We start from the raw sequence: 26,088 nt of genomic DNA, 5'->3' as shown, positions 1-26,088 counted from the left end.
GACGCAAGCACATCAGTTGTATTAATGGGGGAGATTAGGGAGAGAGGGATTAGGGAGGGAGATTAGCATGAATGAGCATCCAATAGAATTGCATTACTAAGTTAATTTAAAATAGTTAATTATGAATAATAGGTATTATCCATGTTAACCAACCATGAGAAAACAAGTGTGGGTAAAGTTGGAAACACACATTTGACAGAGTGTCACACACGACAGAGTGTCACACACGACAGAGTATCAGACAGGCAGACAGAAAGATGAGTCGAAGGCAGATAAACAAGACAAACACGCAGCCAGGTAGATACACAGACATATGAGACAGAAGCAGAGACAGCTACAAGTGAAGCAGGCCACACCCCACCTGCAGTGGAGATCAGCGCCTCCCAGATCCTCAGCTGTCACCACCTCACCTGTGGCAGCCTTCACCTGCATGCCACCGTGTACACATATCAGGGACGCAGGATGATGATATCAGGTAAATATTGACCAGCATGGTGAAGTATTGTAATAAAAGAAACCCCTATGACTGACAAAGTGTAGGAAATCTTTCATCCAGAAGTGTCTTGATAAAAGGCTGTAAGTCATTATTGTAAATGCACTATTGCCATGTATCAACCCATTATATAAAATTCATATAACAGAACTTATGTAGCCACACAAAGACAACTAACTATTCTTTTTCGATTTAAAGCTTTTGTGACTGCAGGGATTCATATTCTTCGTTCTTTCAGTAAAGTCACGTAGAAGGGTAATAATATTACTTTATTATTTCCCTTCTACGTGACTTTACCGAAAGAACCAAGAATACAACTATTCTTTATGAATTCTTATAGACTTTTGGTGCAAATGCACTCACTGAGAATGTCAAGGACATGGCCATCAAGGCACAATTGTAGGTGGTTTGGCAAGCACCACAGCTCTGTTATGTTTGCTTCAGGCTGAAGATAATTTTTCCAAATAATGATACTCATTTAAGGCTAAGTTGACCCAGGGGAAGCCCAACCAATTTTGGATGCCAATTGCCATCATTATTGTTAATGGCCAGGAATTGACCTGCTGAGCATGTAGAGTGGTGCATGATCTATTAAACCACCGAGGTGATGAATGCTTTTGTGTTTGCATGCAGATACACACAGTACATATAAACACTACATCAACCACAGGCTTCCTATAGGGGTGACATGTTTGTCCATACTCTATTTATAGACGCCAAATTACATTGCTGGAATGAGAATAAGAAAATAATTGCCCTAACTCTCTGAAGCAGGAACCTTCTGTGGACGATATGCACAAGACATAAGGCTCCAACAGATGTCCTGCTTACACAATTATCTACACATTCCACAAGGAGTGACTCACACCATATCTGCATTTGTCATCAACATGCTAAATTCCCCTGTTGATATGTAAACTCCTTTGTCAAGGCGCTCTCCTCCTCCCACCCACCTTAAAATACGCTGCCAAGCTTAGCAGTATTCATTAGGATGCTGTCTTTCCGACAGCTCTGTTCTTCACCCGAGGACGGCTGCTTATATTTTGCGAGCGCGCAAAAATCGCACAAAATCGCTAATTAAACTAATAAAAAGTTGACGGACATGAAAACGGAATAGCGCTTGCTCACAGCGGGGCTTAAGGCGTGGTACCTGGCTATTTTTATTTTACATACACCCCACCGTTGGAGAGCCAAGCGCGCGAACACACACAAACCCACAAACACACCATGCCACAAACCCACACACAATTTTTGACTTTTTTTTATAGATAATATAACACAAATTAGTGTTATTGTAATGATTACATATCTGTCATGTCCTGAAGGCTTGTCTGGGTTATAAGTACTGCGCTGACTCGGTAGATATGGCTCTTGGTTAAACCTGCCACAAGGTGATAATACAAATGTGGTTGATGATGGTGATAGCAGTAATGTAACGATGGTAAATTTGAATTTCACAATTGAATGAAACATGTAGAGTATGCACATACCAGGGGAGGGCCTCCAAGGAAAATAGTGCCCTGTTTCCGCACGATGATGCTCTCATCTGCCATAGACGGAATGTAGGCGCCACCAGCTGTACATGACCCCATCACCACCGCTATCTATGGAAAGCAGACACAAAACATGCATACAAGCTCATTAGTATGTTACACATTGTGCTTAACAAGGAATGTGGCACAATCCGTGACAGATTAAAGGGGCGCACAATACACTGTAAAAGTGCACAGCACACCCAAATACTATGTGCGGAACAGGGCATATGACGTGGCACACGTCCACAGCACATGGTGCGGACATGTGGTAGACAGCCAGTGGAGACATTGAAACTATACCACCCGAAATTCACACATAGTTCAATTAAGCATGAAATAAACATGATATTATGAATTAACATGGTTTCATCACGTGAGAAAGAATATAAGACTTTTGAAGAAGAAAAAATGTACCAATTATATCAGGTAAAGGGTATTCAAGAAAACCTTGCCCAACGCGAGGGTTACGTTCTTGGAAAATGCTGTGTTAGGAAAAATCACGTTCAATAAATAATGGACCTTATGGGGAAAACATTGTTGCGTTCCAGCTCCTGACAGAGGAATGGAAGCCTCTCCTCCACGGTGAGCATTCGGACATTCCACTGAACATAGTAGCGGGTGGGCGGGGAGGTCGTGTATAAGAGGTCGTGTATAGGTTATTCTGTACGCCACCGCCACCGCGGTGGAGTTTAGAGTAAACTTGCAGGAAGTTTAGATTTTAATTGAGTTAAAAAACTATTATTCTCCTCAGTAGAGTTGGGAGTGGGCGGTGGCTTAGCTTGGCTTTAGTCTAAGCGAGCAGAAGCTTGAGGCCTATTGCTTGTGGTCTTGGCCGTGATCCACGGATCCGAGGTTTAAAACATTTAAATTCGTTTCAGTTTAAGGATAGATTTTTTTAAATTAGATTTTTGTTGGTTTTAAAATCGGAAAGATGATAATTGTCATCTAAAGCCTCAGGGAGAGCAGCAACAGCCACAAGCTACTCAACAAGTTCTTAAATACAGTATTTCTTATACATTTTTACCCCTTTTTTACATGTGCATATTAATGTGCAGATGTCATTTAATGTGAAGTATTATACACCACTGGACTGTATAGTGGGAGGTAGATGGGTACAGTATAGTTGCATAGAGTATCGTGTACGGGTGTACACTATATGCCCTCCCTTCCTTATGTCTGCAAAATGTGGACCCCTCGAATCGAACATCAGCACCAATTAGACACATTCAGGCTGGCCTGCCTATGATCAATCCTGAGTTTAACCAGGCTGGATTTTGTGAAGAGCTCACAAATCCTTTAAAGATCTGGACACAATCTCATCATCAGTGAGCTCCTCCAGCAGCGGGCAAGGCTGTTGGCGAGCGGAGGAGTGATGCTCACAACAAAGAGCAGAGTACCAGGCAGCTAAAATGCAGCAAGATAGCAATGTAGCTGTGCCTCAATGGCAGGTGTCGACACAGGTGATGCATCTGCCAGTCATCTCAATCAACCCATAGCACCTGGATCTGTCCTATGATTTCCTGCCAGTGAGCCTTTGACACTTCACGTGGCCTCAGAGTTCAGCTAGCCTGGCAAAAGTTTCGTGGTGATCTCACTTCCACTTAGTGACGAATGGCGGCTGTTGTATATAGTAAGATCATTGTATATGAGGGGCTGGTAAATCCTCCACCTATCACGAATGCATACCAATAATCACGTTGGAACACCCAATTAAGCTTGTGCTGGAGACTGCGGGGAGGAGAGGCATCTATGACACCTTTTGGCAAAACCCAATTTGGCGCAGCCAAACTTTACCCGTCTCCTTGGGGTTTTTCAAGAAACACCAACAAAACGCTGAGGTTACCCACGTGGAATGTCCCACACACAACATATACATGCATGCACAACTGCATTCAAATACTCTCCCTACACAGACTGTCATAAATAGACAAAGAGAGTGATCCTCCATATAGACTTTTAATAAACAATTAGTGAGCACCTATAAAGGTAGGCACGGCACAAAATGGTTCCATAAAAATACATCACAACCACACACAAAACTCCCATATGCACATGCAAACATTCCCATGCAAACAAATTTAATAACAAAAACAAAGATCCTCCAAATAGCCTTAGACCTTTTGGGGCAAAGTGCTGTTAGCAAGCACTCATTAAGGCTAGCACGGTACATGAGGAGGTGGGTGGTCAACACCACGCCTGACCGCCTTTGTCTTTACTCACCGCACCAAGTACTCATTTGAGGCTGGGTCGACCTAGGGGAGGCACCGGATCGGTTCAGATAATTTTCACTGGTGTTGGCCGTGAGCATCGAACTCGGGTCATCGGGTTTGTAGCACAGTTCTGCCGAGGGATCATAATGGGACATAAATGTTTCTGGCCTCAAACATCACTCCAAGTTGCAACGGCTATCTCCAGCATAAATCCAGATACACTTGAATGACAAGTGTATCTGAGGGTATGGCTTCACTGGCATTTCACTGGCAATCCAACAAGTGCTTGGTTAACTGCCCTTCAAGATTACTTTTGACTTCCAATCTGTCACGCACATATATACATTCATGTGATCGAACAGCAATCTAATGTGCATATATAAAGGAATGGTTCAATGCCATGATTGGCATTTTATGAGGTTCACTGATGTAATTACTTTGATAATGTCACTCTATACTTAGAATTAAGCTAATCAATTTTCGATCTACTGTACTTTTATTTGGATGCTCCAGGGTTACATGGAAGGATGTTCATTGCCAAACATTCTACCGAGATTAGGGGATGTCCTGGTACCTTTTCAGAGCTCCCTGATATTGGGGGTTGTTTTTCATAGACGGCTGTGACAGGATTCTAATTTCATAGGATAATGGGGCCCTGGGACTTAACAGGGTAGGGGAGAACCTTACTACTTCTGGGCTCCTAGCTCAAAGTTGGACAACTGTCTGATCCCTTCTCGAAGACAAGGGTGAGCTGTATATGAAGGTTTATTAGTTTTGAAAGTAAGTGAAGGAAGGATTTCAAATCATAAGAAATGGCTGGTCACACTGTAGTGAATGTGTTTTATAAATCACACGATGAATGTCTGCTCTCATTGATGTAATAAAAACACAGGATGGCCACAATCTCACATTTATAGATATTGGTGTACGATCCACTCAGCGACCTTTGCTGCATGTACTCCAGAGATATTCTCAAACAATATTTTCAAGGTGTTCATCATGGCTTTCTCCATAGCTTCACAAGTTATCAATTGCATGATGTTCCTACCCATTATGATCCTCATGAGTCAATGTTTGTGCTGTTCCTCGTCGGCCTAAATGCTTTGCCTGTAATCTTTTGAAAACCTTCACAAACAATTAATTAATTAATTAAATACAGCAATTTACACATAGGCTGTTTTCTGTAGCATTTGTACACATGCATACGTCTGCAATTACCTGCACGTGTCAACCATGCACATGGATTAATGTCACTGTTTCCGCAGCACAATAGATTTTTGTAAAACTAAGGATGGGTGTTCATATTCTCCACAGGCAATCTGAAATGTTCACACACAATATGCTTCCTTGGTAGAATTTTATAGGTTAAATTGTATACTTTTAATCATGTTTATGCATGAAAGTACTATAATGCCAATTATAGCAAAAATGCATCCAGCTCTTGGCATGCATATGTGGCAGATGAATTAAAAGTTGGGTTTCATTTCCTCAGTCTCTATGCTCTCTTATCACAACATATGTAATATGTTTGCAGAATGACAAATTTGCTCATTAAGGGAGGATGTGGGGATCCCTTGAAATATCAGTAGCAATGTTAGAACTGCATCCAATTACCTCTACAAGCACGCTGAACAATACAAACATTCTCGGATTCATAAAAATATTATTAAACTGATGCCTTCTAGTTAATTAAATTATACACTAGCGGGAAGTACCCGGCGTTGCTCGGGCGAAAAATATATTACAAAACTTATCTTAAAACATTACATATACATACACAGATGCTAAGCTATTGTGAAAGCCCAGTGGGCCATTTGTCCATTTCTCCACCTACAAAATTATAAGAGGCTTGCAGAAGTTCAAAAAGTTAAAGAAAGTGAGGGGTAAATAGTTGATAAAAAAGGTTTCCCATAAACAAATATTTTTACGCCAGCGTAGGTATATATAACTACACACCTAGATACAACAGAGTAAGTAGTATCTACTGACTCTGTAGTTGTATCTACTGACTGCGCAGTAGTATCTACTGAGCCAGTAGTAGCCACTGACTGTGTAGTAGTATTTAGTGACCGTAATAACAACTGACCGTAGTAGTATCTACTGGCTCTACAGTACTATCTACCGACTCTATAGTAGTAACTACTAACTCTATAGTAGTATCTGCAGACTCTATAGTAGTCTCCACTGACTATAGTAGTAGCTACCAAATCTATAGCAGTATCTACTGAATTTATAGCAGTAGCTTCTGACCGTATTAGTATCTACTGACTGTATAGTAGTATCTACTGCCTGTAGCAGTATTTACTGACCGTAGTGGTATATACCAGAGGTGTGGACTCGAGTCATGTGACTTGGACTCGAGTCAGACTCGAGTCATGAATTTGATGACTTGCGACTCGACTTGGACTTGCATAACAATGACTTTGTCCCACCTATGAGATGTGGACTCGAGTCATGTGACTTGGACTCGAGTCAGACTCGAGTCATGAATTTGATGACTTGCGACTCGACTTGGACTTGCATAACAATGACTTTGTCCCACCTCTGGTATATACTGACCGTTTTAGTATCTACTAACTCTAAAGTCGTATCTACCAACTCGATAGCAGTATCTACTATCACTACATCAGTGCATACCGACTGTGGTAGTATCTGCTATCGCTACAGCAGTGCATACTGACTGTGGTGGTTCCTGCTATCACTGCAGCAGTGCATACTGACTTTGGTGGTACTTGCTATCACTACAGCAGTGCATACCGACTGTGGTGGATACCTGCTATTACTGCAGCAGTGCATACCGACTTTGGTGGATACCTGCTATCACTGCAGCAGTGCTTACCGACTGTGGTGGTACCTGCTATGACTACAGTAGCGCATACCGACATTGGTAGTACTGCTTTTACTACAGCATTGCATACCGACTGTGGTGGTTCCTGCTATCACTACAGCAGTGCATACTGACTGTGGTGGTACCTGCTTTCACTACAGTAGTACATATTGACTCTATAGCAGTATATATCGACTCTAAAGCACAAACTACTAACCTGACAGAATGCCGTCGTGAGGCCTAGTAACGTGTAGAGCCCCAGTCCTCGCCTAGATTGCCCAGCCAGCCGAGGTGGCACCTTGGCAGGCTGGGGGCTGGGCCGCTTCCCCCCCCGCCCCCCACCATGCCCCCGCCCGCTCTACAATAATAGTATCTAAACGCTATAATATTCACTGTTTTAGAATGGGTTCTCGTCGCCGGGCCCCCAGGCAGGACAAGGGCAGGTTTGCCGGGGGCCCCGGGGATGACTTGAAGTTGGCCTAACGGGCGCGGTCCCTCCCGGAATGAAGATGGGAGAGGGGAAGCAGATGTCGGCCGCTCCCTCCCCATTCGATGGCTTTCCGACGGCGTGACAGGCAGCTCCACGGTCGTCAAGTGCTGGATTCCTTTGGGCTTGGAGGAGCGGAGGTCGGCGGGGTGGAGAACGATGGAGGCGCGACGAGCTGTCCCGGCTCGGCATGGCATCCTTTGCAGCAGGTGATGGGCGCCTTCCACGGGGAAGAGACGACCTTCCCCTGCAGGTATCCGCATCTGCCATGGTTTGTGTGAATGCAATTTAGGGTGGGCCGTGAGCTTCATGGAAGATCACACCCAGAGATCTTCTGCGTTCGGTCTTTCAAAAAGTGTTTTTGAGTTATTCTGAACTCCATTCAGCTCTTTAAGCTTCATTGGGGTTGAATTTGCATTGTTTAAGGCTAAGTAAATGGGTCCAAAAGGGCTTGCATGACTTCAAGCAATGACAAGGGATGTCATTGAGGTCCTGATAAATGGGAAGGCGACTATTTTCCTCAATTTGCAGGACTTCCCAGGGGGTTGCAGCATTCTGGCGGATGGGTGGGGGAGAGATGTATGACAGCACGGGCAAACAGGGTATTGGGGTCGACTTGAGTGTTCCAGTGATACACCGCATTGCAGTTTTCATTTGGACATCAACAAGTCGAGTGTGACTACTTCTGGTCCATGCTGGTGCACAGTATTCAGCTACAGAGTCCACAAGGGCCATCGTTGATGTTTGTAGCACTGGTGCTGATGCTCCCCAGCTTGTGCTCGCCAGTTTCTCGACCAGGTTGACCCTTGTTTTGGCCTTGGCGTCTACCATTTTCAGGTGGTCATGGAAGGTTAGCATAGGGCCCAGCTTAGCTCCAAGATAGATTGGAGTGCAGTCGTGTTGCACAGTATTGCCACAGAAAGTCACTTTCAGAGTGTGCTTGGCACTCCTATTATCAAGATGAAATGCAGTGACTGTTGTTTTGTGGGGATTTGGATTGAGCCAACATTTCTGCATATATAAAGTTGAGTGACTCGTTTGGCGGCATGTAACTGGTGTCGACGTTGAAGAGCATTGGCGCGAGTACTGAACCTTGTAGCAATCTATTGTTCAAGAACCGGAGCGAGCCGACTTTGTCGCCCATACAGACACACAGTTGCCTACTGCGCAGCATCGTCTCAATCAGGTTTATTGTTTCGAGGCAAGGAATGATCCTTGTGAGCTTCACCATCAAGCCCTTAATCCAGACCACGTCGTAGGCCAATGACAAGTCCACAAAGGCTGTGCCGGTCTTGGATTTGTTCTGGAATCCGGCCTTAATGTGCGTCGTAAGGGCCAAAGCTTGGTCAACTACGCTGCGTCCAGGCCAGAATCCTGCTTATTATTCAGGAATCACTGACTCGAGAAGAGGGCTGATTTTCCAGAGGATAATGCATTCCAGGAGTTTATAGGTCATGCACAGGAGTGATATTGGCCTATAGCTTCCCGGGTCGTTGGTTGTCTTGGGTATTGCAATGACCATCGCCTCCTGCCATGCTTTTGGGACATCCAGTTTTCATGGTTTTAGTGTACAGGTTTGCCAGCCATTGGAGTCCCCTATGGCCTAAGAGATGGAGGAATTCCCCCAGAATTTCCCCAGAATTCCTCCATAATAATAATTAATTCCTCAAGTGTCGAAGGTTTGCTGGCAGGAGTTCACGGGACATACCCAGGTGCCATGGTTTGACTGAAATGAGTGGCAGATGCACCACCTGTGCTCCCTACACAAGAACTGACACACACTGAAGTAGGAGAGCCATAAAAAAAACGGTAAGAGTAAAAATTATGAAGAAATTTTAATCTAAGATTCATGAGATAAATAGAAAAGAACAGTAGTTTAATACAGTGAGAGTCAGAAAATAGATAGAAAATTAGGTGGCCGTTACATAGTGGCAGACAGGAACAGCGAAATGCTCGAGTTCCCTGCAAACCCGATAGGTGTTTTCAATAAGTAAAACATCTGTGGCAAATCGGGTGGGGGTTTAAATGAATAAAACACCTGCATGCTCAATTATATCTACAGGGGGATTCTGCAGTGTCGGGTTTTGTTGTGTGTGGGGGCTGTCATAGTGTCTATTGGTCACCGATGCAGACACATGCTCCCCAGAGGAGCACTTAAAGTGTTGCTCTCACATGACCCCACTCGTGTTCCAGATTCGTGGAGTTGTCCAGTTATCTCAAACAGCCATGTGATACAGAAGGGGACAAGAAAACAACACAACTTTATATCAATCGTCTCTGAAAATGTTTTATCCGGTCCGTTCATATTCATGAATTATATCATGCTCTCCAGCATGCATTTTTTCTTTGGAAATACTTTTTTATACGAATGCATATTACCTGCTATGACAAATGGATTGGAAACCTGCAGATTCATGAAAATGGAAAGTGTGCAAAAACAGAAGTGTTCAAATAAAAAAAGTGCAAACTTGGAATTACATTGAGAGACAGAAACAGGAATGCATGGATTAGAGAACACACAAAAGTTAAAAAAGTTATTTTAACTGTTAAGAAGAGTATGTGGTCTTGGGAAGCATGTGTCTGAAGAAGGAACGATGGCCAATGGTCGAAAATAATGATGGAATGGCAGCCAAGGTAGAAAACACGCCTGAGAGGGCATTCACTGATGAGATGAAATCAGCTCGTGTGCAGGTGCTGGGTGCATTGATACATCATATCAATCAATCACTATTTATTTGATGTGCCAATATCACCCTCAATAAAGTAGGCATCAGTGCACGTTACAGCAGAATAGGAACGGTACAGGGGGCATAGAGCAACAGTAATGAAAAAAGAAACCCGTCACGACCTCAGCGGCTAACACAGATTGAGCAAAGTAAATCGTAGGAACGTGGAGGATGGTGGTGGCATAGGGAGGCCTTCATCCAGCAGTACATTGATCAAGGCTTACGATGATGTCTTTATCGTCCAAGTTACGCAATATAAAATCACACGGCGCATAATGTTGCATGCAATGCAGGTGTCTCTTGATGGTGTCACACAATAATATCAGAGATGAATACATGATATTGCAAGACACAAGATGATGTCACATGCCATGGGATGAGCACATGGTGTGGGGTAATTCCAAAATAGCTGTATAACTTTAGAATAAAATTTTGTTCATATTAGATCTTCCTTACAAGAGTTATTAATGACTCCCCTTTACAGACAGACAGAAGACGAATATAGCTGATCCATTAACGCCTTCAACCTTAGTTGTAAAAATGTAAAAATTAAATTTTCCAAAGAAACTGGGAAATATGGTACGAAACAATCAGGCATATAAACTAGGATTAAGACAGAATATTTCTTGTGGATGGCTCATTCTCTAAAAATATATTTTAAAAGTGCAAGTATATACAGTGCAAAGGTAATATACAAAAGAAGAGAATGACTAACAAAAAGCAATTAAAACGAATTCAAGGTTTTTAATTACAGTTTTAAATTGTCAAAGCAGATTTAATAAAGCAGAATCCTGCTACTTGATAAATTTGGCATGGCTGTTGTAAAATTTGTAAAATGCATAATTTACTATTTAAAGCTTGAACTTTGTTTACTCTTTTAGTGAAATAATTATTTGTTCTTTTTGGTTACAATTCATCAATGAACCTTTGCACCTTTTACAACTCTAAATAGTCGTGGTGCACATATGCTACCTTTAAATATTTATTGAAATGTTAGTCTTTGTTTCAAAAGGAAAGTGCGCCACTCTGTGACAATCGATGGTAGAATATATATTTTTTAAGACTAACAGTGCAGTCCTGCAGTTGCGTGCTCATGCCACTGCCAGCGGATGGGCCTCCAATGGACAGAGCTCAAGAGAAACGCCCTAGAGGGTATTTTGGCTGGCCAGGCATATTGGAAAAGGTGGAAGTACCCACACTTTACCCCCCACACACGACCTGCCGATCGACTGTGGTATACCCATTAAACTGCTGGGTGCGCAGACAGGGGGGGGATACAAGAAACTTGCTCCATTGGGGCGCGCAATAGCGAGATGTTAACTACCTCGCCTGGTATGTAGGAGGTTGTGGGTTAGATCCCAACCCTGACGCCTGCTGTATATTTTGAGTTTGCATGTTCTCCCCATGGTCGTGTGGATTTTTCTCTGGGTCCTCCGGTTTTTCCCTCCACGATTTGAAAATGTGATTAGAGTATTTGGCTGCTATAAAATTTGACATAAGCCAATTCATTGAGGTATAATTTGTGGCCAGGTAGCTTCTGAAAAAGAGCTATATAACTCAGTGGGCCTTACCTGCTAAAATAAAACAATGTTATAGTGTCCACCCCTGCCACTCTACTTGCCCTGCCTACTACCCGTAAGCCTCATTATTCATGAGCAAAGACACATGTTTTATAGCAGAGGAAACATGAAGATTGTTACACCCTCACTCCAAGAATACAAGAGAAATAACGTGGAGAAGAGAGAAGTCTGACACTGACATGGAGCAGTGAAGACTCCAAAAATGTACGCGTAACAAACACTGAACATGGAGGTGGTGAAGAAGCTCTGGGATCATGCGTTTTGTGTGTACAGCTTTCCCGTGAGGTTATTCAGACAAAGGGACCAACTTTGAAAGTGATCTAATTGCATAAGTGGTCAACCTGTCAGGTGTAAACATCCGGGTAGTTAGGTTTCCTCCTACACGCCAAACACTCATGAATCGAATTGGCCTCATGAAAACAGTTAAAACCTAGTGAGTCCTCACATGTGCACTGGGCAGAGCTCATCTCGAAGAGAGGTTCTGAGACAATAGTAATTTTATTTATTTATATTTCACTCACTCAGGGGTGATGTTAATGGGATCTAATTATTATAACATGCCACAAATGCACGAAACACAAACATCACGAAAACCTTTAGAAAAACAAACTTTTCTTAACACAAACAAGCATTGCTTGAATGCAATATTTGTGCAATATTTGTGCAATAAAAGGGGCACATTTTGTTATGGACAACACTGCCACTGTTTGGTGAGCAGAGTGGAGGGTTTCTGTTTTGGTGTTGAGTTTTTGGACGTGAATATGAGATAAGAAGCATGTGAGAGCTATGAGCGCGGATAAAGATTCTGTAGGGGAAATATATATATGTGTACATTAAACCAGATATTAACATAATGAGGATTTACGAATTACATTTAGTATCATGCTAACAGAGCTAGAGTTAATTCCCAATTAGTAAGCAGTATATTCTTTCAAAAATCAAACAGTTCAACTTATATAGCGATGAATTCTAAATTATTACCTCTAAGATAATTTCATCACCATCACCTGCCATGATCTATCCACTGCTGGATGAACACCTCCTCTGTTGTTGTCCCTTGTTGGCTTGTGTTGCAACAATCCATCTTACTCCTACACATGAGTTGATCTCATCATCCTATCTCTTTGGTGGACATCCTCTTGGGTGTGTTCCTTCCAATGGCTGCTACTCCATCATGAGTCTCGACCAACGGCCCCGATCCCTTATAGCAATGTGTCCTGTCTAAGCCCACTTACTTTTCTCAAATAAAAAATATGTATCTAATTGTACATATTCTCTGATACATGTGTTTTTGTCTCTCACTGTTTTCCTGGCATGGACCACTCCAAGCCTTATATGAAACAAGGCGCACAACTTGTATACACAAGTAATGTGACATCTGTTTAATTACTATTTCTGCAGTAACAATAATCACTGGAGAGTCTCCAGAAGGATTTGCCAGGACTAAACTATGTCCAGCCCATTGTGTTGAACTTCGACGATGGTACCTGTGAGATGCCCTCTGATGAAAGGTTGGCTTGGTTGAAGAAGATTCTGCCAAAGTGGTCCCGGTCTGGGAACACATCAGCTTGCCGCGGTAGATTGGCCCCACCAGAGTCCACTGTAGAGAATAGGGATTGTCAGTACCACTGTGCGATACCCAAGCTGTTAGTTATCTGTAACTTACATTTAGATGTCGGAAAAATAACGAATCACTATGTAACATTTATATGCATGTTAGTGATTTTTTTCTTCATAGTAGTGGTTTTAAAAGATAAAGTTGCATGCTGACAATAACTTGCTCACACCGCTGTTTGCAGAAGCGGTTTCACTGGAGAGAGCTATAAAGGGCCTCTCGGTGTGTTTTGGCCTACTCTTCCACCAGTCATCTTGGAAGAGGTGGGAGTACAGACACTTTTCTGCAGCACACGTTACCTGCTGATCAACTAACTTGTAAAAATAAATCAATGGCCCTAAACAGTTTAGCAATTCTTTTTGGGGCTTCAATCGGACAACCTCATGAGAGGTCGATATGACCGAGGACCACACTCAAAGGGCGGCCCAGGAGAGGCCTCTCTCAAAGCCTTCAACCAGGAAACCGGCCATTTGCACGACACAAGAATGCAGATTTAGGCCCTTATTTTCACACTGACTTCAGTTTGCATTATAAATCTGCCACATTGACCGTCTCCATGACTTTTGCAAAACACGCTGCCACCGGATTAATTTAGCCTGAGACGAGCAAATATTTTCCTTTCATCCTTCAGGTCATCAAGGGCAGAGCCTGCAGCACCTGATGCCAGACCTCTTGCTAAGCGACGAGATCTGCCTTCAGCAGCACCGGCCACGCCTGGCCCACTTGCATATTCAGGAGATCCAAAAACCATGACGTCCTTGGCCAGTTGGGGCGATCAGGATTGCGCAGAATCCCTCTCTCTATTTTGTCGAGAACTTTGGGGAGAAGTATTCCAGGGTCCCCAACCACCTACCACTGGCATGATATGGCATCCGACACTATGGCCCCTTTTTGGTGGAACTTGGATGCAAAGTTTTTCAGCTTGGCGTTCTCTTTGAATGTGAACCAGTCCACTTAGGGTCGGCTGAGAACGAAACCGAGCTCTTGCAGTGTTTCAATCCATTCTGCTGTCTTATCGAAGGCTTTCCTTGAGCCTGTCCATAACAGGTCATCCAGACGAGGGTAGACATCGTGACCGTCCTTTTCTTAGATGGGCCACTAATACTACTAGGACCTTTGTGGATATTCTGGATAACATTGATAGCTAGTCTCAATGAAGTGCATTCCCAGGACATTAAAACAGAGAAACTTCCAATCTGCCATTATGAACCTCCTGTTCCAAAGGTGCCTGTTTAGGCTAAATCCAGGATAGCCCTAACCCCCCCCCCCCCCACCGAAACCTTTGAAACTCTGAAGAACCTCAAGCAAATACCTAACCCCCACTGACCCATAAGCCTCTTCAGTATATTGAGATATATTTGGCTTCTGTATATTTGGAGTTTGCATGTTCTCCCTGAGGTTACATTAATTTTTCTCCGGGTCCTCTGGATTTTTCCTACACGATTTGAAAAATGTGATTAGAGTATTTGGCTGCTATAAATGTCCACATGATAAGCTACTTCTTTGAGCTATGATTTGTGACCAGGTCATATAAGCTATGTAGCTCAATGGCCCTTAACTGGTAAAATAAAAAGTTTAGTTTCAAAAAAATAATATTTTCATTTTTAGTTTAGTTTGGTAAGCATGGTATTGGCATGGCCTTCGCATTGCTGATGGACAGGTAAAGCATTTTGAGGGCCTTTCTCAGAGCTATAAGTTGCCGCATTATGTGTTGTTTTGCAGAAATGTTCCAGATTAATTTGGGAAAATATTTTCTTATAACTGTAATGTTTCACATATGCGTTCATTTTTCAAATTGTACAAAAAAAATTGGAACCGGACTCCACAATGTGGAGTCGAATGTGGTGGAGTTGCTTGAGTCCCATGGTGAGGAGCTGTCAAATGAGGATCTGATGCAGCTGGAACAACAATGAGCCCAGGAAGAGGCCAATGAAACGATACCACCACTACCACCAATATTAACTTCAAAAAGATTGTCAGAGGCTTTTATTTATTTGGAAGCAGAAATGGACATCTTCAGAAAAGATGATCCAACCAGAAAATCCGGCTCTCGCGTTAATAGGACATTAACCAGTGGCATTCACTGCTTCGAAGAGCTGTACCAGCAAAAGAAGAAAACGCTGTACAGCTGTCTTTGGACAGAATTTTTTTTATGTTCTACAATCAAGCCAGAAGGTCCAGATGATCCTGCCCCTTCATCTGCATAACTCTATCACCGCTGGATCAGCAAGCTCTTCAACCATCTCTGGCAATTTTTTATTTATTTATTAGCATACATTACGAGTTAATATGCACGTTAACTTATAATCATTTGCATTTTTGTACACTTCATGACATTTTGTCAAGCATTTTTTTCCAGAAATGTCATCTAGGAATGCAACCCCTGATTGTAACATGTCTATGGGAAATTAGAGTTTGTTTGAAGTATTGTTGAGTTAAGTAGCATTTCCCAGGAACGCATCCCTTATGTATATTAGGGGATTCCTGTATGGATAGAGGATACAATTTGTTAAATGCCAAGCTAATCCCCTAACCATGATGTAAACTTTCAGGCTTAGATTAAAGGTTACACACTTCAAGCAATGGAGGACGTGAATGTATTTTTGCTAGTGGAGCATACTTCAATCCTGCGAATTAAACACTCACAAATGTAATCGGGGAAACACATAAAAATGTAACAAGGCAGAAAAATCATGCATATGCATGGCTTATGTAATGCTTTACGTGTTGGAAATATTTACCTTTCGAGCCGTATGAGATTATATCACACGGTGAATGGCATGTGATGTCTTCGGCATAGTCGACAAGAATGATCCTTTAAGCACTAATTTTATTCACCCAGTTGAGCAACCGTTTAATCTATTTGACCAGTTTTGTAACGTAACGCAACTTTATACTCAAGTTTTGTTGATATTGGATCATCTTTATGAGAATTGTGAGCCCATGTTAGAAACGAACAGACAGATGGTAAGAGCTAATGCACTGACATGTTCAGCCTAAGTTGGAAAGCATAACAAAAAGGAATCTGAAACAAAACAAAACCCATGATTGGTTCAGCTCACCCAGGTAGATGCAGGGCAAGAAGTTTTCCCGCGCCACCTCCTGGGCACGCAGGTGCTTCTTCACCGTTACTGGGTAGTAGGTGCCGCCTTTCACTGTGGCGTCATTGGCGACCACCACACACTCCACCCTGCAAGCCAGGTCAGAGTCTTAGTGTGGTTCACACTGGGTCTCTGATGCATGAACTTCAAATATATTCCATAAAACATAGTAACATCACATCTGTCGAACTTTATGTTTGGCTCATATGGTGTGTCAAGTGATGTGTGACGATTACTGCAGACCTCCTTTACTCCACCCTAACCCTGATTATGTGCCAGTTCACTTAACGTGCACTCATATGTTCTAAAGTTCAACATAGAAAATGTTTCGTGATGTTAACGTTACACCCATGTCACCGAATCCAGTGGATCTTTAAACCTAACCAGATGAAATGTTTTAACACGTTATTATATTCCACAGGTGTATTTTAAGAAACTGCACATCTTCAAGCAGTACACCAAATGCCTCTCCTGGGCAGTTCACGTGTGGCTCAATTGAGATGCAGTTAATTTGTAATTTTAAACAGGAAAAATCTGCAAAAATGGCCCAGGGCATTCATCCATGGCAGCAAAGTCTGGGATCATCTTGCAGATTTTAGAACTTCTAAACTACACTGCCACCCAGTGCAATGGAACCAACCACTTGACCACCTTGTGTACCTTGATATACAGCTCACAGAGTCAGGCAGTGTGGCCACATGTAGATTATAACAGACAAAGAATGGCTCATTTCATCCACCTATTTATTCTACATATTAAACAACTACATTTGTCAATTAAACCGCCTTGTGCGGAAAAATATAAAACACGTGATATTTCGAGCAATGGCCCTTTTCACAGCACAGAGGCCAATAAGATGGAGTAGATCAGGATTAGAGACTACTTTACACCATGGGGCCTGATGATATTACATTAACACTAGCCTATAGCCCGTCCAAGGATGGGTGTATTGCAGTAAATCTGACATATTAAAGGCAGACAGTAAAATAATATTCAGTGCATCCATTGGTGTGCCATTTGTAAGGCCGATAACAGATTTTTTTTATTTCACGGTTATATCCCATGTTCATCATGACGCCCTTTTTCCTTCTACGTCTCAACAGGGTTACAGAGATCGCGTGGCATGAGGGTTCTGACTTTTTAATGAGGGTTAAGTTCTCGTGAGGGGGCGCCCCCCCCCCCCCATGTGGAGTGACGTTAACCGCTCATGATTATTAATGACAGCGTTACAGAGTGAGCGTGACATCAAGGCTCTGGCTTTTTTTTATTAATGATTTCTTTATTCGCTTTACTTTCCGTAAAGGTCAAAATGAAAGCTAACTTGCGTAAACAAATTTTCGTTTCCGCTCCACCTTCTTCATGCGGAGTGACGTCACCCGTTCATGATGATTAATGATGGGGGGGGGGTCCATGTGGAGGACCCCACCTGTTCATGATTATTAATGAGGGGGGCTGGTTGACGTGGAGTGACGTCACGCGCGTTACACGCAGACATTCTTGGCTCATTAAATTAGTGATTGTTTTCTTATGATCATAGTTACATAAAAGTATATACTGAGTTACAAACCCTTTAATAATGAAAGAGTATTACTAAATAAACTCATTTATATAAAAATGTAATTGATCAAATTCTGCTGGCACATTGCAATTTGGGAAGCTTTATTATTGTGTGAACAAGGCATATTCCACCCAGCAATGCATTCCTGGGATAAATTAAATTTTCAGTTCAATGAATATGAATACCTGACAAACGGAGTAATCAGATAAATAATGAGGTACACATACATGAAACTAAAATAAATTAAATTAAACATAAATGGGATAAAGTTTGTCTAGCACTCAATACTAAAGCTATGTTGAATATAACGAGGTAAAACTGATGGAAAAACACAGCACAAAATACAGCATCTGTTAACACTTGCAATAGCGATACAATGAATGAACACGAGGAGCATCATAACATTGTCTTAGATAACATGAAACTCAACAATAGGTCCTTGATGGACCAGGCACCTACATTAGCACTGAGCTACTGTGTTAAAGAGCTACTGTGTTAAATAAGAGCTACTGTGTTAAATAAGGTCACATCGTGTAATCACCATACTGCAGCCTAAATGTACAGCGCTGCACATAAAACTGAACTGTTGATGAGGAGATACTTCTTCATCCTTGCTCTCAAGATCACATTAAAGCTATATGGGTACAAGTCAGGCTTGACTTATCCAACTACAATTAACATTCACAATAATGCAAGTGGCAGGCTTCGTTGTTAACTAGGCCTCATATTTATCATAACAATTTAACAGCATTATAAAGGCATTTACAGCATTATAATGGCAATCCTAACATTATAACAGCATTCCCAGTATTATAAGAACATAAACGAACTTACAGACAATGCTTCTTAAAGTCCCACAATAAACAGATGCACCTGTCTTCACTTAGATGCTATTTGTGCCTCCATTTTGTACTCTGTGTAATGCCGCATGGCTTAGAGAATCTTAAATCATAACTTCCTGGTCACGTGACCAAACTCAACACCATATCAAGAAATTACTGTGTACGCAAACTCCCATACCTGCCATGAGGCAGAACACATTTGGAATTGCCAATGCCCTGATCATTGACTCACACTTAACAAGTTATGGCCTCTTCAATGAGCAGCAGCGTCATGGAACAGCAATGCTCTTGTTTAAGCTGGTCTAAAATCAATTACCAGCAATAATCCAATATGAAGCCAATACATAATATTTTAATGGATGGTTTAAGATGGTGTGAGGGGGGGAAATAGTTCATGCATTTATTAGCAGCAGGCCAAGTCAGTGTGCACAGCCCATGAAGACAAATGTACATGCCCAAAACAACCAATTATCCAGTTGATTGCTTCAGACTAACCTAAACAGGAATTATTAGAGGCATTAACTGAAATGTCCAATTCATCAGATTTATTTCCCAAAACCTATAATTACTTGGGTCCTGGATTTTCTGGATTAATCTTCATTGATGATGTGTATTGATTACGAACAATCAAGTGTCCTAATACAAGAATACGATTACATTAAACACTGTGATAAACTCCGAGGTATTGTTAAATGTCCCCTTTTGAGAGCAAACTCCTACCACCAGTTATGTTTTTTATAGCCATGTGTGACATTTTTGATTATCAATTACACCAAATAGTTGCAGCGATCACAATTATTTTGCTTATTGTTACCAGTTGTAATCTATCCACCGTTGAACGCCTTCCCATGTCCTGAACATGTGTTAATTGCTTTGCTCTGTCTGTGTTGGTCATCCTATCGAGCACGCTCCATTTTTGGTCTGCCATTCTAATATCAGCCTTGTTCATTGACCAACTTCCCTTCTAGCAATGTGTCCTACTCAAGCCCATTTACTTGTATTCAGATTGTATGTCCTTAATTCGCATTTTCTTTAAGAAATGTGTTCCTATATCTGTCTCAGTTTAGTTCCAAGCATGTACCTCTTCATAATTCTTTGTGCACCTTTGAGCATTTGTAACATTGTATTAATCAATATCCATGTCTGTGTTTAATCATTACATCTGACCATCTGTCTGTCTAAAACAGGGTGGCACAATGATACTTGCATAGGTATTTAAAGATTGAGAACATGTTAGGATAGATGTGTGTTGCGATAAGGAACTTATCCTCTAGAACTGTGGCTAAATCAAGAGTTGCTCAAAACTTGGGGACACAAAAACACCCATACTAAAATGAATTGCCTTGGCAGTGGTTCTTTATTCAAATGTTACATCTGTAATATCTTCCTCCTTATATGACAATTTGTCCTGGGATATATTATTTTTATGATACATCTGAACATATTATTAATAGTGGATAGTTTAATCATAAGTTGTAATTTTCTGCCCTTTTTCAATAAACTGGTGGATGAAAAGCTTTTCAAAGCCTATAAAAATCAAGAGACATCTCATTCTCTCTATCTCTCTCTCTCTACACATCACATAACCCCCATCTCACTGCCAAAAGGTACATGCCTAAATATATAATAAACTAAAAAATATATGGCCCTTTGTCTATCCACTGAAGAACGAGGGCCTCCCCACCCTGCGTTGGACATGTGGGTTATTTGACCATACATCACATCAGTGGTCATTTTTTAAATCATAAAAAGAGGGCCAAGGATTGGTTCAGATATCAGTCACCACTGATATCAGCTCTAACTGGGCATCAAACTCAGGACTGGGCTTTATTGTGGAGTGTGACAACCATTATCCCACCACACCACGATGATAATTGGATACCAAATTGTTGACATCAAAGTGTAGTCATGCCCAACTGAGTGTTGGGCGGTGCATATCTCAGTTGCTATCCTAAGTCGTGAAAATTCCACATTCGTACAGTTGGTGCATAGATACATCTAGGTTGTTCAGCTGCTATATGTAAGACTCTAGGGCCTATGGCCTATTTGTTTTTAAGAACATGCAATATTTCAAAAAGCAAGAGAGGTATTTTAATTATCGGGTAAAAAAACACCCCTCTCAAATGATATTACTCTGTCCAAATTGAATGAATGTGCATTGACAAGTATTAGGCAAATGCCTGTTTTCCAGCAAGCTTGCATGAGGAAAAAATATAAATCAGCGTGATCATGCCAGTGTGTTTGTCACTGCGGGTGCACAATGACGTCAGCACAAATAGATAGTCTCTTGGATCAATAGCGCAACCCTAAATGCAATAAACACTAATTGCCTGGAACCCCTCGGAGCACCGGGACAGCATACTTATTTGGACACAACAAATGCAAAAAAACTGTCTCAATTAAAAACACAATCATCTCATTATATCTCATTATCGTACAGTCATTGTATTAGTACAAATGTTTTTATGTTTATGTGGAAACACGATTGAGACTATGCTTCGAGTCCATTTGCAGCTGAAAAAAAAATATCAGCTTTCAGATTTGAACTATCAAGTCATGAGTGCATATGAGAAGACATTTGTGAATAAATTGTGCAGTCATAGAGAAGTGATCTCTGCATGAACATATTTGTTCATGCAGACACCTGGTTTTCTGTCTGTTGTAATTGTTTTAAGCTAACATATATACAGTAAAACCTTGGATTGCGAGTAACTTGGTCTGCGAGTGTTTTGCAAGACGAGCAACATTTTAAATAGATAATAATTTGATAAACGAGCGAGGTCTTGCAATACGAGTAGTACGTGTATACGCTTTGTCTGCCGAGCATCACGTGATCACAACTGATATACGAGTGCTTTGATATACGACTGCTTTGGATTACAAACACGTTTCCGGAACGAATTATGCTCGCAATCCAAGGTTTTACTGTATATGAAATAAGCATTTATTTTCCTCAGGCAATATGGTTCATTCTAAGGTTAATGTTGGTACTAAGGATAGGCTTAAGGATAACTTTCAGCTTAGGCACTGAGTTTTGATGATATTGTATATTTGTTCATATTATCATGTGAAACAAAGTGGTGTGTGGTTTCATGAAAAAATAAAGCTTACGTCCTGAAGTATATTATTTTTAAATCCTTTATATTAAGTTCACTTGCACGCTTGCTTGCTTGCTTACGACCGTGCAAATCTTTCGGTCGTTTTTTAACCCACTTCCCGTGATCCAATCGAGCTGACATTTTCCACACAGACTCGTTGTGCGTGACAATTACTTTTCGTGAAATTTTTTTCTCCAAAATTTTACACTTTTTAGGACAAAAATATTATATTTAATTACCAATTGCTTAATGGTTGCATGCAATCATCTGACCCATAGGTGGCAGCCATCTCAAGCCAGAGGACGAGAGGACTCTAGCCGCCACGCATATAAAGGATTTATAGTGAAAAACTTTGTTTTTACGGGTTAATTTTTTATAAGTGTGTTCTGGCTAAAACAGAATTGGGAATGAGCTCTAATGCATCACCAAAGCATATACTGTGTAAGTGATGCTGGTCCTCACCCAGACACACGCCCAACACCGGTAATGATTCCTCCAGCTGGCACGTTTTCATCCCCATAGAGCTCATAGCCAGCAAACTGCGACAGCTCCAAGAAAGGTGACCTGCATCACACAAGGCGGAAAGGGAGGGGAGACATTCAATCACTACTCTCAGCAAATTAAGAATTTTCTAAAACTAAAATGTTAAAGTGTTCCATGTGGGCATAAAAAGTAGAAATAAAATCGACAATCTGATTCCATTTACTGATTTTCAGGTGTCCCTTTGAAAAAGGGAGTTCTGGTCTCCTATCTGGTGGAGGTACATTTAATCAATCATTTCACACAGTTCCATAACAATGATAAGTATTAACACTAAGTACACAATGCAGCATTAATTATCAGTTTACCAGAAATATTCATACAAACAACAACTCAGAGAATCAAATTTAATTCTAGAGTAATTTTTTTTTTCATATTCTAGCACTGTATTACATCTTAAAAGAACACTCAGCATAAATCCACCAACTCACTTTGCCAGGGTAATGGAGATACTAGTTACTGCATTGATACAATCTATTTGTATTACCTTCCCCCCCCCCCTTTTTTTCCAATTAGGATAACAATATCAGACCTGGGCAAGTTTTATCCACATTTTTGTGTTTAATTCCTGCAAGTGACTACTGGTTCATACAGTAGGGAATAGCATTTTCCCCACCTATTCTGCCACCGACAAAAACGTTTGTCGCATGACAGTTAAATTTATACTCTTTGGTTTTTTCGGAAAAGTCACGTAGGTAAAAAATTTAAATAAATTAAATCACGACGTTTCGGGTGCAACACAAGCGTCCAAAGAATATGAATCCTTACCGTCACGAAAACTTCAAATCTAGAGTTAAATTTATATTGTTATTCTCAGAGGTAAAATGTATTCACAATAAATGCAGCATTTAATGTAGTTTTTTTTCTTTGCAGTAATTGGTCACCAGACTATCGACTCATTAAAATTTATCACCTGATTTAATAACAGTCACCTACCTGGATTTCAACCCAAAATCTCGGCAGTGCCAGATCAGTACCACCTTTGGCGATGAAATCTATAAGCGAGCCATGGGTGGCAATGTGGGTGGTGATTTGCCCTTGTCATCTAGAGTGAATTTACTGGCAAAGACAAACCTGAGGAGGTTTGATATTAATTTATGGTATTTTGCAATGGAGTCATGAGGGTAGGAGAATGGGGAAAGAGATGGATCACGTACACTTAGTGCTTTCCCACCTGATGATGGACGCATGTGTTGCGCCCGAAACGTTGTGATCTATTTTATTTTATTTTCTACCTACGTAACTTTACCGAAAGAACCAAAGAGTATGGATTCCTGCAGTCACGAAAGCTTCAAATCAAGATTTAGTGAGGTAGCTTCATAAAATTCCTAATAATATCGGTCTCTGGTAGGGAAAGTGAGTAGGTTTGCACAAATACTTTCTAAAAAGTGTATTTCTACCACCACAAATCAGACGTTTGTTTAAAACCATATGAAACTTCTGAAGAGCAATCATCCTTTATTCGAACATCGTTAGCAGTTCCTAAATAAGTACATTGTAGTCCGATTGTCTGAGGACACCATCTAAATACATTTACATAAACGTGACCATACAACAGACAGTTGTGATACAGATAGATACCAGCAGACCAATTTCGTTCTTATTAAGACTCATCTGTCCAACATAGTAACCAATGCTCACTCTTGCAAAGTCTGCCTCTGGGAACCATATATATCGAGTCCCAATTCCCACACTATGGACCCAATTAGCTTGGCTCATGCCAACAATATTAAAACCTATAAATTATGACAAAAGGTTGGTCACATTTACTAAAATTTATACTGATGGGGGACCTAAGACAGGAGAATGGCAATGCACTTAATCAGGACCTGCTGCTTGTTTTTGCATAAGTCATAGAGGCTGTGAGCTTTTAACACAATTTTGCGTGGTATTTTAAACTCATGGGCTTCAGGCCTGCATTATTATTCTGTCACAATATAGTTTTCTCATTATTTTACAGATATGATCATTCACAAAACCACAACTCCCAAAATATTATATTTTAGGTCTGTAATAATGTGCTCCCCTTGCAGTTTGGTGAAGTTTCACAATTTGAGGTAAAAATTCGAATCATAAATCCATTATTATATATAACACTGTTTATAAATTGCAGTGCCTCTAGTGGTTGTAGAGGTCATATGCATCGATTACACATACAAAGTGACAATCTATTCTTAAATGCATAAAGCAATAAAGGTATCTAAAAGTTAAGAATCGATTTTAAATCGACGCATCGTCACATCTCTAACTGTTCATCATTAAATAACTTGACGACGTTGTCTTGCATATCCCGACATGAAGGTGTGTTAAGTGTGCTGGTGTGATCTCTCCCATGCCCTTTCACCCTGGGTCGAGGAGTTTGTCTATCCTCTCGCGAGGCAGCAGTTTCCCACGAGATGTGTGCAGCGCACGGGCCTTCTCTCCCCCACCTAGATAACGTTACACAAGCACAGCGTCATGAGGTTAATTTAATTAAAACACACTCGAACCTAAATACTACCATTTATTGAACAGGCAAATGGTGTGCAATGTTCACTGAATTTCTTTTTACTCATTGATTCAACATGCGCTGACGTAACAACAGGGTCTGTTATTCGATTACATCGCTCTGGACCATGCCAAATGTATGGGGAGATATGCTCTTTCACAATTCACATGGCCAAGCAACCAAATCGTATTAGTGGGTAATTATTACCATATTATTCAGATTATAAAGTAGGACACACAGAAAATTTTTTCTCATTGGTAATAATGTTCTACAAATCTGGACAGACAACACACCTAGTGGATTTATAAAACGCACTATCAAATGTTGCTTTAAAATACAGGGAAAAAGTGCAACTTTTGATCCAGAGAGAACGGAAATATTTTCGTACAACTGAGTTTGAGAAAATAAGTGGCATATGCAAGTATAACATGAATGGTTTATATATGAAACATACAAAATTTGAACTTAAAAATGGAATACTAAAAATGTAAACAACATTTTAAGAAATTAAAAAACGCAAATATATTACTTACGTTGTATAATAAGTAGTGTGTAAACGTGAATATTAATATTTTAATATATACAGTGCTTTTCACAACAAACTGTCACAAAGTACAGTATTTCATGGTTGTAACATATTCAAGAAAACTTACCCAAAATTGTATGACTATTAATGGACCCTGAATAAAGTTGTATGCTTTAAAGACAAGATCTGAGTTTTTCACAGTCCACAAATTGCTGATTAGACTCAGTGCTGAAAAACTGGTCCAGGATATGACATTTTTAAACATACGCTATGATACGCTAATCCAGAATGCCCATTCTTCGAAGGATTTAATACATTTAATTTTGGCCAATAAATGCCAAATGCATTTAAGTATCTATTTAAGATTAACAATGTATATATTTTTCATTACATAAAAAAAAATACCTTTTTGGTTGTGTTATTTTTTATTACTCCTTCTTTCCTGTTTATATTGTTATTACA

At 40.8% G+C, this 26,088-nt stretch overlaps 1 protein-coding gene across 2 annotated transcripts in view; it reads right to left on the bottom strand.

Moving 5' to 3' along the window:
- The window catches only part of MCCC2 (methylcrotonyl-CoA carboxylase subunit 2), a 68,416-nt gene that overhangs the window by 37,393 nt on the left and 4,935 nt on the right, over positions 1 to 26,088 (bottom strand). For both annotated transcript variants that reach the window (XM_078620883.1, XM_078620891.1), the window contains exons 3-8: positions 24,957 to 25,041; positions 22,535 to 22,636; positions 16,536 to 16,663; positions 13,346 to 13,458; positions 1,984 to 2,097; positions 362 to 426 (exon numbers count right to left, since the gene is read on the bottom strand). In XM_078620883.1, coding sequence (XP_078477009.1) covers positions 362 to 426; positions 1,984 to 2,097; positions 13,346 to 13,458; positions 16,536 to 16,663; positions 22,535 to 22,636; positions 24,957 to 25,041 — 607 coding nt within the window. The remainder of the gene's footprint in view (positions 1 to 361; positions 427 to 1,983; positions 2,098 to 13,345; positions 13,459 to 16,535; positions 16,664 to 22,534; positions 22,637 to 24,956; positions 25,042 to 26,088) is intronic.

The sequence above is a fragment of the Lampetra planeri genome, chromosome 3 (genome assembly GCF_965212315.1).
Source record: "Lampetra planeri chromosome 3, kcLamPlan1.2.h2, whole genome shotgun sequence".
Classification (NCBI taxonomy): domain Eukaryota; kingdom Metazoa; phylum Chordata; class Hyperoartia; order Petromyzontiformes; family Petromyzontidae; genus Lampetra; species Lampetra planeri.
The sequence above is the reverse complement of the archived record's forward strand: the minus strand, read 5'-3'. Positions and strand labels throughout refer to the sequence as shown.